Here is a 16,332-nt window from a genome sequence, read left to right as displayed (position 1 = left end):
TGCGTTCGTTATGATACAATACGTTGATGCTGAGAGTTAAAAGTGAAAACTTACTTAGATTACATCCTTCCTCAGGATGTCACCAGGTGTGCAGTGTGAGATAAACTTGCACGTTTTCCAATTATCAGATCAATTTGGAAAGACTCTGAGTCAGACATCCCTATCCACCCACTTCCTGAAATAAGCAGTTTTCACGACTCTGTCATATTAGACAAGTTGAAACATCTGCGAGATGGCTGAGAGTAACTGCAAAGGACACTTCTCATCCTTTTTCAACTACAGTACAGACAAATTTGTGGTTACAGGAAACAAGAAAGTTGGATGTTTATACAGACTCATGCAGTTGTTTATCGTTGGATACATAATAGTGTAAGTAATTTACTACACATTTTACAACCCTTTATCATAATCTACTTCTTGTTGATTTGCAGGTATCTTTTTTGGGTTGAAAAGGAAAAAGAAAAAAGAAGTAAAAGTATTTGATTTAATACTTGCATGTTTGAAAAATACTAGATGGTTTTTAACAGAAAGTGTGCCGTTATTTTAGATTTAATGAAGTGCAAGGCGAAACTGTCAGATGTCAATCAGCTGTAAGAGGATATTACCATGGAGACCCTACACGTGCGCGTTTCTATCTTAACACAGAAGAGTTCATCACAATTGTGAGAATCTGCTACAAACTGAGACTCAAAGCTTTCACACATGTGCTTTATTTTTGTGTTTGAGGTGTAAAAATTGCGGTCATTAGAGCGCAGGCTGTGGAACATGATACTTTTTGGCTTCTTTCTGGGAGTCTTGCTGTAGCTCCTCTCTATGGAGGGGATGATATGCATGCCTCAATCTAAAGCTCAAATTAAAATGAAACTATTAAAATAAACATTGCTCACTAACGTTAAATTTGCTGAGACCAACCTAGAAAGAACTAGGTTTGCTGTCATCTGCAGGGAAAACAGTTGAAAAGGAAAGAAACATAAAATCTGTGAAAGGGTGCGGTTTTTCCCACCTTCGCAAAAAACATGGATATGTGTGTGAGTGTCTGTGTGCGTGCATTTTATGTGTTTATGTGTATATAAGTGTGAAGGAGTTACTGTCAGGTCAAAAACATTGTGTGTCTGTCAAATATAACATCTAATAGTTATTGTTAATTAACTACTAACCCAGAGTGTAGTTAGTAGTTACAACTAACTCAGGATTGTAGCCATGAAGTATTGTACCTTACAGCTGACCCCTTAAAACATGAGCAGCAATAACTTGCTTGAAATGTGTTTACACAGACCCGCAATAACTTTAGGTATAACTTTAAAAACAGAGTGGGTCAATCTATAACTAATCAAACATGTAGTGAAAACTTCCTTACCCCAAAAACAGTTTATAGAACAAGTACTTGAAACAACAGTTGACTCCGACCACTTCCTGTTGAAGCCTTTTGAGAGGCGGATGTACAGTAGGGAGTGGCTACTCAACATCCCATATTATCCATTTTAAATCAATATTTCAGGGGTAGCATAACTTGATAGTCCAGTAACGTCCTATCAAATAATGCTCCCGTCACTTAATGCATTCAGGTAAGATACTAATCACCTCACTGCCACTGCAGGATGAATCTCAGCATTCTTATACCTCAATTCATCCATTTTAAATCAATATTTCAGGGGTAGCATAATTTTTATAGTCCAGTAACATTCTATCAAATAATGCTCCTGTCACTTAATGCATTAAGGGCACGGGAAGCATCTAAAATGATCTCTGCTGGCCTGATACTGCACCGCAAAATATGTAAAATTATCGAAATATCTTAAAATATTTGCCTGCGCCCAAATTGAACATTTTTTAATTTCACCGTGCCGCGCTGTGACGACATCTCGGTGCGTCCAATAGGAGAGAAGGTGGTGGAGGGTGAAAAAAAAACTTGCGGGTTGTAGATCAGAGACGATCAAAAAATAATTATGGCCGTGAGTCTGTGTGAGGAGTTGTGGGATACAAGACTGCAGGTCTATTGTGACCTCAATAAAAAGGGACAAAAATGGAGAGAAATCTCCCACAATTTGGGCATACCAGGTGTGTTTAAAAGTGGTAGAAAACTTTTGGTAGTGGTAGAGAGCTTTTGCAAACCGAGCTGTAGCTACTGTACGTACAAATGAGTGGGAAAAGGGCGCCAGACCAGAAACATTTTTTTTTTTTACTTTTTTTTTTACTTTTTCTGACGAAAGAAACCAGTTCAAGCAGCTGCTGACTATTGTAACATTTCTATGGTAAAAAGGTCTGAATTTGTTGTCCAGTGCATTTTTGTTCACATTTTCACCCACCTGAGCAATTTTTCAATTCAGCTTCATTTATATTGCCAAATAACAAATGGCATCTCAAGGCACTTCAAGAACACTATGAAAACTGATTCTCAATTGGTTTCATTCATGAAAATGCCGATTATAATAATAATTCACTGGCTAAGGAAATCAACAGATTGCACCAAAACCTTTCTTCAGTACAATCTCTTATCCTGGGTAAGCACAAGGCGACTGTGGAAAGAAAAAATGCCCCTTTAACAGAAAGAAACCTCTGTCAAAACAAGACTCAGGAAGGGTGCCCCTTGGGCTTGAGCAGTTGCGGGTTGACAGGACTGGAAAGAGGAGATAACAACAACAATAACAACAACAGATCAGGAACTCTATGTCCTAAGAAGAGCGGACGTACAAGAGAACAGAGTGGGGAAAGGTGTATCATGGGAGGCATCCTGCAGTCCGGCCTGTTAGTTCACCATAACTGACGTTCAGGCTCACTGGAGCCGTCTCCAACTTTTTTTTTCCCACCAAATAGCGACACGTATTTGCTGTTTATATTCAAGTTCTGGTGATTAAAAATGACCATCAAGAGTTCTGATACACAGTTAATATGAGGGTTATAGATGGTTACAGAATTCACCAAGATATGAGCATTATGTCAAAGTGTTTTAACAAGACTGTACATTTGTGCTTTCACATGAAGGTGGGTGTTCTTATACAAGAAAGACTACCAGGAAAATGACGTGGCCATCCAGAGTTCGGTCATAACTAAACTGAAGGGAGTCTCTTTGACTAACTCCACTGAATCTGGTCCGTTCGTCTGGGGCCCGGAGGACTACGTCATCCCATCACAGGTGAGAACGCAGCTCAGATACGATCTTTACATGTCAGTCAAATGACCAACTGACACTCTTCTCTATACATGTAGGGAGAAGTTGTTTTGTTTATTGTTACCAGTTTTTCCGAGACACCCAACCAGACGCTGGGATTCTGTCCCGAGGTAAGAACATGTGGAAGGATGACAGGAAACAATAAGTCATGCATTGAATATACGGTACCCCTTAAACATTCACAGTGCTGGGGGAAAAAGTGACTCCATAGATTAAATATTTGACTGAAATTTAGTTGGATTAATTATTAGCTGGAACACCTGCACTCATATTAATGGTGGAGGTGTATTTTAGACACACTTTGAAAAAACTCACCCAAACATTTCATGTCTTCAGCATCTACAGATGTGAGTATTTGATATGTATGGACACATATGTGAAGTCATCCGTCCCCAGTTAGAGAAACTGTCTCTACCCGGGGTCGGCAACCAGTGGCTCCAGAGCCGCATGCAGCTATTTATCGCCGCCCTAGTGGCTCCTGGAGCTTTTTCAAATATGTTTGACCTTTTTTTTCCTTTTTTTCTTCTTTTTTTGTCATTTTTTTCCTTTTTTCCTTCTCTTTTTCTTTCCTTTTTTTCTATTTTTTCTTCTTTTTTTTCCCTTTTTTTCTTTTTTTTCCTTTTTTTCTTCTTTTTTCCTTTTTTTCTCTTCTTTTCCTTTTTTCTCCTTCTTTTTTTCCTTTTGTTCTCTTTTTTCTTCCTTTTTCCTTTCCTTTTTAATCTCGACATTCCGACTTTTGTCTCAACATTTCGACTTTTTTCTCGAAATTTTGACTTTTCTCTCGACATTTTGACTTTTTTCTCAACATTTCGACTTTTTTCTCGACATTTCGACTTTTTTCTCAATATTGAACTTCAACATTAATCTTGACATTTAGACTTTTTTCTCGAAATTTCGACTTTTTTCTCGACATTTTGACTTTTTCTCGACATTTCGACTTTTTCTCGAAGTGCATAATGAAAAATAAATCTTCCCCCACTTATAACTAATATAGCTACATGCAGCATGTGTTTTCCTTCATTCTAAGGCTTATACAAGACTTTTCATTTTTTGCGGCTCCAGACATATTTGTTTTTTTGTGTTTTTGGTCCAATATGGCTCTTTCAACATTTTGGGTTGCCGACGCCTGGTCTATACTGTTAGTGAAAGAATTCCGCACTGTGGCTACTCTTCCCAGAAGTGGGCACTCGGAGTAGACGAAGGAGCCACAAGTAGCAGTTAAAGGTTTGAAGACATCTCTGGATCTCTAACATCCTCACAGGAGGATCTCAGGGGACTTTACTCTCCCTTTACTGTCCAAATGGCAGATTTTTCCTACTTATTTCAAGTGAAAATTTACTTGAAACAGGTGAAAATTGTCAAATAAGTTATTTTTCTGGTGTTATTTTTCTGGTGATGACTCTAAATGTTGAAATAGCAGTAATACCACATTCATTGATGAAATGACATAAGGGATGGAAAGGGGGATGATTTTGACCGTTTTTATTTCAGGGGGGATGCCATCCCCCCTCATCCCCCCTCAACTCGAGTACTGCTTGTCCTACAATATCATGAGTGTGGTGCACTGTGATATTCATGTAGCTTCCTCAGCTAAATTGCAACTCATTTACTGTAATACTAAAGCATTTCCCATCATGCACAAAGGGTCCCACAAAAAAAAAACAATTCACAAATTCTGTTGCCTTTGGTTTTCTTTTTCTGCACAAAATAGAGTTCATGTTGACAATGATCAGCATATGTGATGGAAAAAGGAAACCCTATCATACCATTGTTTTTTTAGTTTCACTTGTTGCTGACCCAGTAAGAAAGCAGCTTCTGTTGTGGGAGGACTCACACTGGCGGTTTTGTGACAGATACTGTCTGAGGTATTAGAGAGTTTCCTGCCAAAGCTGTAGCTGCAGGTGTGTGTTTCAGATAATACAGTCCTCTGTAAATTTCCACTAACGTGCAGCCTGAGACAAACTATCTAGAAAACCATGAACGTAGGCATGTCTAATAGACAGCAGGCTATGTGATGCAGTTGGTGCACATATAAACGGTATATGCTGGTGCAATAAGGATCACTGCAGGAGTTCATTCACAACAACAACCATTAAAAATATCTGTGGCTGGAAGACACTCGTTTTGGATGAAATACCTAATCCGGCTTCCTTGTTGTTGTTTTTTTAATCACACTGTTTCTTTTTTACTTTGTCTTTTGATCAGTACCAAACTGTAAAAAATTCCCTTCAGAAGTCCCAAAGCACTTTTGAGTCAAACTTTAAATCGGTTCAGTTCAAAATGTAAAATAAAAAGAATCAGCAAATAGACCGGGACGCACTGTGTTTACTCCCTTTAGTCTCTCTCATAACTGAGGCTGATGGTGTTGTCTTCTTATTGTAATGGCACTAAAGATGGGACTTGGTGTTTACTGCTGTTGACAGTTTTATTTGTATTATTAAGATGTACAGTATTCATTGGTGAAGTATGCATAACAGTAACCATCTGTTTACTACCGTCCTTCCCACCGCCCTCCTACAGTTCTCGCTTTCATTTTCTTTACACAGGTCTTCTAAAAGGTTGTGGGTTTCTACACATGTTCACACGCACGTACACGCCCTTGGGCACAAAGCCCTCTCAATATGGATGTATATTTACATGCACATACCTGCAAGTTATTATAGTTTTATTAATATCCAGGAAACACTGTGGTCTTTTAAAAAATGGCTTAATAAAGGAATTAATACGACCTACCATTGTGTGTCTTGAGAGTATGAAATAAAGAAAATTAAAAAGAAAAAACATGCAAGTACTGTGACAACATGAAGACTCCACAAAGACAAATCTTAATGTGGGACAGTGACAACTACCGTTGTACTCTGAGACACACAATTTTTAAAATGCTAATCTAAAATGGATGGGATGTTTTACAAGTGTGGAAAACATGTGAATGGCAAGCTTATGAAAGGTATAAGTCAGTGAAAATCGTGAAATTAAAGAGCTTTTATTGATTTCATTTTAATTCATTTTACTCACTTTACTTTACTTTAAACCAAAATAAAGCTATTGTTCGTACTTTGTTACAAAATGTCTTGGTAAAGTCTGGAACTTCTGCTTTTGGTCCCAGAGTGCCCATGTGAAACCGGGCCACTGCCAAAGTGACAAGAACTGCACGAAAGGACTTACGGTGGAGGCGGGTCATGGTAAGAAAAGACCATTGATTATTTGAAATCACCATTCTGAAATACGCCACTCAGTTAAACCACAGAAATAAACTGCATCATTTTTTCTTGATTCTCCTCACACTTACACACCAGGGAGAAACAGGATTTATTAGTTTATTAGTTTTTCAAATGCATAAGGGACAATTTGTCACATCTATAAAAATGACAGTGTATAAAAATCCAGCAGTTAGAACAACCTTGTTAAATCAGGCAGTTTTATGAGACGTTTGAGGGTACGCATTTGAGAGGATCACACTTATTACATAATACAAGAACAGGCAATGAAGATAAATATGACATTTTTACGTATGACAGTAGCGGTCTCAGATGTTTGCAATCTCCAACTTGACCACTAGATGTGAGCATTTGTATGATGTGAGGCTGAACAGAAAAGCATCATTACGTCTGTGGTCATAATCGAATCAAAAATGTAAGACGTATACAGAGATCTTTTCCAATGTTTCCAGAAAGAGGTATAATATCTTGTGCCGGATCAAATAAAACCTGTATAATTAGATTATTTTAATTAATTATCCGATACCTAGGTCAGTATATATAATTGCTCAGCACAGTATGAAATATTGACGTAAAGGTTCTTCACTGATCACTTATATGTATGGGATATTCATGATGAATATTAGCAGTTTGCAGACCTCTGCTTGACAGGAGATGAGGTGTTATTGTTATTAGTAGTACCACTAATAGTACATATAAAACCAGCAACAATGATGCTATGATTGTGGATATGATAATTGGCTTCATGGCTGTTGTAGATGTCTATATTGCCACTATTATTATTTAAAGTGTGTATTTACAGGCATGTGTAGCTCTCCCTCTTCATGTATGTATGTATAAAGTAAATATGTATGTAAGTATACGTATATAAGAGCATGTGCGCTTGTTTATATTTGGATCTATGTTCATACATGGTGTGTAACTTTATTTTTCTGATGAAAAGCAGGGCATATACTGTATATATATATATATATATATATATATATATATATATATATATATATATATATATAATTTTTTAATTACATTTAATTAAATTTAATTAAGTAATTTTGGTAATCTGAAACAGAAGATGAATATTTAACATTTGCTATTTGATCAGCAAACAGAGACTCATATTTCAGTTGTAGGTGTTCAGACCGTGACAGTGTTACAATATGTGATAAAGTAACATTCACATGTATTACATGACACAACCTTCCTTTTTTTTCAAAAATGTATTTATTTAATTACATTTTCAAACAAAGTATAATGTTTCAGACAGTTAGCATTAATGTTAAATCCCTTTTTCCACCCAAACAATTTCTGTCACAAAGTTCAAGATTGATCTCCTGTCCTGTTCCAAGCATCTACACATCCAGAACATCCTGTTTCAGTCTTACACCTCGGGCAGTGTTCAGAGTAGTTAGTACTTATCTTATGGAGATGGTGAGGAGTCAAGTAAACCCTATGCAAAAGATTAAACTGTAATAATTTGTGTCGGCTGTTGTAGGAGATGATTTAAAACTACTACAAATCTCCTTCCATTCAGAGTCCTTGAAGGCACAATCCGTGTCTGCTTCCCACTTAAGTTTTGCATTAAGAGCTTTATTTTTTACTAGGACCATTAGTCTGTTATGAGCATAGGATGAAAAGGTTTGGTCTGGTCTTTAGAGTCATGCTTGTCTCATATCATACTGTCCATCTCAGAGTCCTTTAAGGGGATCGGTTTCTCACCTTGCTGTATAAAATTTCGTCTCTGGTAAAGCTCTGTCTCAATGCTCCAGGTAGAACTGGGAATGCAGTAGAACCGTACACTGTGCGGACACAAGCTTTCCTGATGGAAGATGATATAAATTGTTCACTTTACTTGCATCTAGAATTCATATCTGATCTAGGTTACCTATATCTTTTTACTTAAATAGCTTTTCGACACATTCTTAATGAGATTACCGAAGACTGTACTGGTTTTATTTGCAGGGGTAATGACTGGACGCTGTATAAGAAAGAATGAAAACGCCAGTGGTACCTGTGAAATCTATGGCTGGTGTCCCACTGAACGACAGTTCAGGCCACGGTAAGGACAAATGTAAATGACGTGAAAAAACAGCAAATTAGTTCTTATTGTTTTTATTTGCTCATGAAATATTTCAACTGAAGACCATGATCAGGTCATGTCTTTTGGACATTTGCGTTGCTTGCCTTTATATGAAAGAAGTCAATTAAATATACCTCACTAAATTATGAACACCTTTAATCAGAAGTTTTGATATTTTTCTCCTCTCAAGCGTGTGTGTGTGTGTGTGTGTGTGTGTGTGTGTGTGTGTGTGTGTGTGTGTGTGTGTGTACATAATGCCAAGGAGGAAAGACATCTGAAATGATCGAAGAGAAACAGCTGCACATCAGTGCTCAGAGTTGTCAAAAACCCAAGAGCTACACGTCAGTCCCCAAAGAGCCATTAAGACTTGATGCAACATATGTATAGTGCAGAGTTTTATGTCTAGGGGACCTCTTATCTCTCTAAATTCAACAATGTTTAATGTTAAAGTTCACAACACTACAAATACAAAAAAGACTGCCGAAGAGATCATGGCAGCATGGCTTAGATTTACAAAGTTATATCTGAACAAACCACAAGACATCTGAAACATTATCGTTCGGATAAACAAGACAAAACTGGAGATGTTTGGATGTAATGTACAGCACTACACATGGTGAGAGCCAAACCCAGCATAGCAACACAAAATGGTTTTAACAGCCATCGAGCACGGTGGTGGAAAGGTGATGATTGGACGTTTTCTGGTCGTATAATTGTTTTGTGGTATTTTGCTAAGAATATAGACCCAAACTCACTTAAACCAATCCTTTAAACCCTTACTAATCCTTCTGCAGGTTCACCCACAGAAACATTGTTATGACGTTTACTTCCTCAAGATGGTCATGTTTGAATACTTCATAGTGGTTAGCAACAACCACAATTCTTAGTTTACAATTTGTTAGTAAATGAAATGTGCTATTATTGCTGCTCAAGGGTTCCCCCCTCTTAAAGGGAAGTTTTTTTCTGGTTTGGCTTAAAGGTTTCACTCGTGCTAGCAGAGTTTTTTAATTGCCATTCTTTAATAATTGCTTGAGGGTCATGTTCTGGGTCTCTGATAGCACCTACAGCCAATGTGTATTGAAAAAGACGCCATATAAATAAATATGACTTGAAGCTTGAACTGAATTAAGTGAGCGTGCTTGTAAAGGACCAGTATTCAGGTGATGATGTCATAAATCCTGGTTGACCATGCTCTGCTGCTTAATGCTCTTTACCTGTAAGATTTCCCAGAAGCGTACCAATGAATCTGCTCAGGATAAACAGTTTCTCGTACACTTGGTTTGATAGACTTACCTTGAAATGCTTTATACATTCAAAAATCCAACGACTGTCCCTATACATGTGTTTTCTATTTACCTATTACATCTACATAGCTACTCTGAACACTTAAAGCATTTAAACTTGTTCTGTTTAACAAAAAATATCATTTTTTTTGTCATACATTTATATACACATTTTTACAGGAAGCCAATGCTGACAAATGCTGAAAACTTCACAATCTACATAAAGAATTTCATCCATTTTCCAACATTTGAATATTCAAAGTAAGGCCTTCAGTTCACTTTCTTTATTTCAATCTTTGGTTTATTGGAAATGGACATAAAGTGTAAGTAAGTGTTGTATGTCTATTAATTTCTAGGTCCAATGTCCTTGAAACAACTGATAAGTCATATTTGAAGAAATGCCGATACAATGAGAAAAATGACCACTACTGTCCCATCTTTTACCTGGGAGACATCGTCAAGCGAGCTGGACACAACTTTCAGGACATGGCCACATTGGTAAGTACCACACTTCTCAATGTCATGGGTCTCTCAGTGACGCACACCAGTACACTTTTAATTGTCTATGTAAGTCCAAGATCAGTGTCATGACTTTACTGGGACATGCAGATGGCACCACGCATTTAACAACTTGACTTTTTTGGGATATCTTGATTTAAATTTTCAGCGAAAACCAAACAACATGCAAACAACTTTGGTATATTTGTCAGTTTGCATATTTCAAAACAGTGGAGCCTTAATTGACATAAAACATAAATCTTTTGGGTGCATTAACCTAACTGAAGCTCTTACTTTAGTCATCTGTTCATTTCACGCTTCAGCTGAGATCAACGAGCACGGGGACGGCTGCTGTGACATGTTTTCAAAAGCCTTGACTCTTTTTTTGCAGTTTACACGTGAGTGACACCTGAGATATGAACGGTGGGGGGGGGGGATCTGCGAGTCCTTGACTATCAAAAAAAGTCATCAGGAAAGACCAAGAAGACCCCAACAGGCCCAAATGACCCCAGTCACACTACCCGCAGTCTTCAGGGGTTTGATTTCCCAGCAACATGTAGACTGATAATGGACTACATTGTTGGAGATTTACAGCCTCTGGGTAAAGTTGAAAAGCCACTAGGACAATACATGATTGAATAGTGGTTTTAGGATAAGGGGGCGTTTCATTCGTACTTCTCACCTAAAAATATTGAAATGAACTGAATTTGAACTAGTTCAAAATGAAAATGGTGAACTATGAATGTGAACTGTTCATTTTTAGACTATGTGAACTGAACTTTGAACTATTTCATGAGAAGTATGAACTTGCACAACACTGCTGCCGTCAGATGTTTACAGCGTAATATACTGTTTAACATGCTGACTTGACAGCAAAATCATAAATTACTGTCTCATTTAGCCGTCACTGGGTGGTTGCTTCGCCGAGCATAGTAGCACGACAATTACGGATGAACAAATGATAAGAAATATCTATTAGCTGAGAAGACTGTCAGCCAATTATTATAGATGTATTTAGTGCTTTATATAAACTCTCTTTCAGGTAGAAAAAAATCCAAAAATCAGAGTTGTCATGGGTGTGAAATCAGATGATTGAGACAAATATGCTGTTTTTAACCAATTCAATTCAATGCAATTCAATTAAATTCAGTTCGATTCAATTCATTTCAATACAATTCAATTTTTTTCATATAGCGTCTATTACAACAGAAGTTGTCTCTAGGTGCTTTCCAGAGGCCCAGAACATGACCCCCGAGCAACCAGCCTAAATACGTTTATTTCTACTCTAAGGTTGGGCATTTTAACATGAAAGTCAGTGGAGACTGACCAGGTTTTGGAGCCAGCCCCTATTGTTTGTGGATTTGTAACAAAACTCAGGTCCTCTGAGGCCTAACCTGGAGTTAGACGGCTCACGGCTGGCGATAGAGTCAGATGCGTTCTTGAGAGTTGGAACAGTACTGGCTGTAGATGATGACGTTTCACAAGAACACATATTGAGAAACGGCCAGGTTGTGGCAAACAATAACCAAGTTTGCCTTCTACAAAGGATACAGCTCACATTTAAATTCCATTGAACCAATTGCAATGGCTAGCATGTGGTTAACGCAGCTGTAGTCACGTGACTGCAACGTTTTGAGTTGAACTCAAGTTAACTCAACAGTTTTGAGCAAATGAATGGCAGAGAGGAAAGTCTGAGCACATGTTACTGTTTTTCAGGGTGGCTCAATTGGCATAGGAATACAATGGGAATGTGATCTTGACAGAAAAGTATGTGACCCTCAATACCACTTTACCCGTTTGGACAAATGTGTAAACAATGGATCCGTAGCAACGGGACTGAACTCCAGGTAAGACTTCACTGGTATGTTGCATACACTTGCAGTTACTTAAGATTTACTACATAAGCTTTGAAAGAAATGTTACTTTAATATTGTTGTATTCTCGTGCCATATTTTCTTGTTTGTTTTCCCCTCAACAGATACGTTCGATATTTTGAAAGTGCTTCTGGTGTACGATATCGAACACTGTATAAAGTCTATGGAATCAAATTCATCATAACAGTGTATGGAAAGGTATGTCAAAGTAAATGTTGTGAGAGATGTGTAAGGACTTGGTTCTTCTTTGCATGAGTTATAGCTTTTGCTCGCCTTTGTAGAGCAAAAACAGGTGATATTCGACAAAAGGTTCTGGTAAAATGTTAGTGTATGTGCAGGCCCCTTTTCATGCTAAATCCTTTTCACACAGGCTGGAAAATTCAACATCATCCCGACAGTGAAGAACGTCGGTGCAGGAGTGGCACTGATTGGTTTTGTAAGTAAAACACACTTCAAAACTACACACACTGCCCTGTAATTTTGACTCATGGATTCACAAAACAATAATAATGCTACTATTAATAATAACAATATAAGGCCTTTCTTCAACAGGGACACTTTATATGTGACTTGTTCCTTCTCCGTGTGACCAAAGACAAGAGGCGTTACAACCACATGAAGTACGAGGACTGGTATGACAAGAAGTTTCTTTGTCTTTGCCCGGCAGTGGTGTGCAAAAGCCCTGTCCCCGCCCATCAGTGGGGACTTTTTACAGTCTGCACATTCTCCTTGTACGGGTTTTGGTTTTTATCCAGGTATTATAGCTTCTTCAGACAAACTGAAATCAGTCACAGGTTGATTAGTGATCCCAAATGTTATTCTTTTTTGTTTTGTTTAGATTTTACAGGTAACATATCAGCAAATTCTTGGAGAAGGTGTCACAATGTGTGTAAAAATGCTGAAAATGAAAAACAAAAGTCGCCATCTGTAACAGAAAGATTGTGTAAATACCTCAAAAACACACAAGCAAACAGACTAACCTGTTTTGAAAATCTATTTATACACCCAAGAGCAGTGACGCCTTCTGGAGGAAAACCAGATTCAAATCTCCCAAACAAATGCTGAAACGTTTTAGCTGAAGCGTGAAATGTTAAAATTGTTGAACTATTATCTTAATCATTGTCTTTTCAGATGTCTTTCATCTCTGCATTTATAATCAAATAACCTACTGTCAGGGACTTTCCCATGTCACCATATAAATGAAACAAAACTAATTAGAAAAGGATTTACGAGAATTGTAGGTTTTATAGCAGCACAGATTTTTTTACAATCAAAAATCAAACAAAGGATGGGATAGGATGGGAAGTTCAGTTAGATAACATTTACTTGTACCGTATTTTCCGCACTATAAGGCGCACCGCATTATAAGGCGCACCTTCAATGAATGATGTATTTTAAAACGGTTTCCATATATAAGGCGCACCGCATTATGAGGCGCACTAAATATATGGTAAAATACCGTACTATAGTGGCTGGGGTTGAGTTACGTATCTACCTGATGGAGCTGCGCTACAGGAAATGCTACAAAATCCTACAGCAAATGCAAAAAAAAAACAGGAAGAAAAGTACCGTATGTCAAACTTTATTAACAAAATAAAAACCAGCTTTGCTCCGTCTCTTCAAAGTCGCCATTATGCGAGTCGGCGTCGCTGCTGTTGTCTTGAACATCTGTGACGATTCCTGACGTTTTTAGCGCCACTACTTCGGCGACACGAACTACATTACCCACAATCCCCCTGACTACAGTAACAGAAATTACCGTAATGATCATATATAAGGCACACTGCATTATAAGGCGCACTGCCGGGTTTTGAGAAAATTAAAGGCTTTTAGGTGCACCTTATAGTGCGGAAAATACGGTACTTTAAATAACGTTCAATCTGAACTCAACATATTTGATGCTTGTTTTTTTTCAACTTTATTTAACATGATGCCCACCTCCCTGCTGTGTAGGTCTCATGCTTTGAGAACCTGCTTCAGTCAGATTTACATTTAAGTACATTACGTTACATTTAACCAACGCTTTCATCCGAAGCGTCCAAAACATAGGAATACAAACACAAAGTACTGTAGGTGCAGATGAATCAGCATTTCAATAGGTGCTGTTAAGTGACAGTCAAGTGCAGTTTCAGCCTGTGTTTTTTTGTGTCCAACATGTCCTAGTTATATTTAGAGGTCTGCTGCAGTATTGCCATGGATACATACAAACCCCTTCAAACCAGGAAGTGTCACATTTTTATAGTCTATGTTTTTTGTTCTTTAGAATATTACAGCTGTGAAACAATGAAAGATTAACTTTTTATTGCTCTTATACTGATCCTCAGCCATCCAGGTCATGGTAATCCCTAGAAACTCTGAACAGAAGTCCCCTGAATTATTATTATTGAAGATATTTCAGCTCTTATCTAACACTTCTTCAGTTAGCCGACTTGTAGGAGCTTCGGGATCCTGACCTTTTTTCTTTTTTTACCCCAACTAAACATTGTTCACATGATTTTTATGTTGGATGTTTTGATCATGGTGGCAGCTTGTCAAAAGCACACTGTCCAATCTTTTCTCATTTTTCAGGTTATAAGGCATTTTATGTATTTGGTTTACATTTTTACCATTGGCTATTAAAGAATAGGCAAATCATATTATGACATACACCGGTCAGCCGTGACATTAAAACCACTGCAAGGAGAAGCTTGGAGGACTTCTGGAGCCACAGATATTCCTCCTGGCCTCCAGACTCAGAGATGCTGGTCTGATGGCAGCTGAGGGAAACTAGCCAGATCCATAAACACCCCAGACAACCCTGAAAGCTCAGAGGATCAACTGCTATGATGTGAATGTGTTTTAATAAAAACTGAATGTCGTGTACAGAAATGATGCATCACTGTGTAAATAAAGGTTAGATTTTAGACTTTAGAGGCACTGTCATTACCCGATGTGAGTCGCTACCCGATTTGAGTCACACATGCGCAGTCGCATCCAACATCATCGGCCATCTTGGAAAGCAACATACGGCAACACCACTTGGACAAACTGTCATTACCCGATATGAGTCGCTACCGCGCATGCGCCACTTTTCGCTGTGCATTTCAGCAGGAAATTAGTCAGTGGAGAAGTAAAGAGTGTTGTCATTACCCGATAATTGATTAAAATGAGCGACTTTAATTTTTTCCATCAGCTCCGTGCCTACATGGAATCCGAAAAGTTTCATCCCAGTTTGGGAAAAGCTGACAAATGGAAGATTACTCGTTCTATGAGTAATTACATCTTGAAAGGTAATTTGGCTAGTTTGTCCAAGTGGTGTTGCCGTATGTTGCTTTCCAAGATGGCTGACGATGTTGGACGCGACTGCGCATGTAGCGACTCACATCGGGTAATGACAGGCACCACAACACCTCTGATCTTCTTTGTCCAGACTGGACTGGTCGCAGCTCTTTTCAAGGCAAAAAAGGGATTGACTCAACATTACAACGGGGGTCATAATGTCATGGCTGATCAGTGTAGTTTTTACATACAATGCATTATGTTTGAAAAGCTACAGAATGAGTATTTTAACAAATGTGTAATATATATTTTTCAAACTCTGTTCCCATTCTACAGCAGCAAGAAAGCAACGTCTGAAGAAAATGGCCACTTGAATATCAGGGAGAGAGAAATAACCATGTTAGAAGTTTTAGTTTGACCCCAATCAGTTTTTAACGAGCCATTGTCACATTTATTCTTTTTTATTTTGTCTGCACACATATTAATGGTTGATACCATGCCGGTAAAAACCAGAGCTGAGATGCTAAATCGTTGACACCCTCATCTACTTGCTATGGTGGAATGTGAATGTGGCTTGAACCAAGCATTTTTAACGATCAGAAAGAGCAATGATTGTACTTTTTACACATTGTAAAAATGTGAGTGTATGCCGTGTAAAAAGTCTGCACAAGTGATATTTTGTTTGTGAATCACTTTTCCTAAAATTCAAGCTGTGCAGTGTTTTTGTATCAAAATATTGTTCATTTTCCGAATTTCCAAATTTCTGTTCTGACTGTCAGGTTCAAGGCTGCATGAAGTGTTGACAGAGAAAAATCCTGAGAGCTGAAAGTGTTGGTTTTTCCCCATTTTACTATTGTTTTGTTTTAGAATAAATTTGAAGATTTTACTGTTTTTGAGGTTTGAAAGGGATCGGCGCCACTGTATTTGCTCGATCTTATCTAAGTTCAAACTCCTT

At 37.9% G+C, this 16,332-nt stretch overlaps 1 protein-coding gene across 1 annotated transcript; it reads left to right on the top strand.

Annotated features, from left to right (window-relative positions):
• The first annotated feature begins 232 nt into the window (after positions 1-232).
• Positions 233-15,903, top strand: LOC133442262 (P2X purinoceptor 5-like). Its single transcript, XM_061720220.1, has 12 exons — positions 233-369; positions 2,983-3,133; positions 3,208-3,279; positions 6,276-6,351; positions 8,347-8,443; positions 9,928-10,008; positions 10,104-10,245; positions 11,962-12,092; positions 12,224-12,317; positions 12,490-12,555; positions 12,672-12,751; positions 15,714-15,903. The coding sequence occupies exons 1-12, from the start codon at positions 233-235 to the stop codon at positions 15,793-15,795; spliced, it is 1,209 nt and encodes a 402-aa protein (XP_061576204.1). The 3' UTR covers positions 15,796-15,903.
• Positions 15,904-16,332: the final 429 nt, after the last annotated feature.

This window comes from Cololabis saira, chromosome 4 (genome assembly GCF_033807715.1).
Source record: "Cololabis saira isolate AMF1-May2022 chromosome 4, fColSai1.1, whole genome shotgun sequence".
Taxonomy (NCBI): domain Eukaryota; kingdom Metazoa; phylum Chordata; class Actinopteri; order Beloniformes; family Belonidae; genus Cololabis; species Cololabis saira.
This window is presented reverse-complemented; position numbering and strand designations above follow the sequence as displayed.

Bases quoted from the DNA above. Each gene is read 5' to 3' on its own strand.
- LOC133442262 (XM_061720220.1), top strand. From the start codon at position 233: ATGGCTGAGAGTAACTGCAAAGGACACTTCTCATCCTTTTTCAACTAC. The intron at 10,246-11,961 runs GTAAGTACCACA...ACTGTTTTTCAG, and splicing joins TTCAGGACATGGCCACATTG to GGTGGCTCAATTGGCATAGG. The intron at 12,093-12,223 runs GTAAGACTTCAC...TCCCCTCAACAG, and splicing joins GCAACGGGACTGAACTCCAG to ATACGTTCGATATTTTGAAA.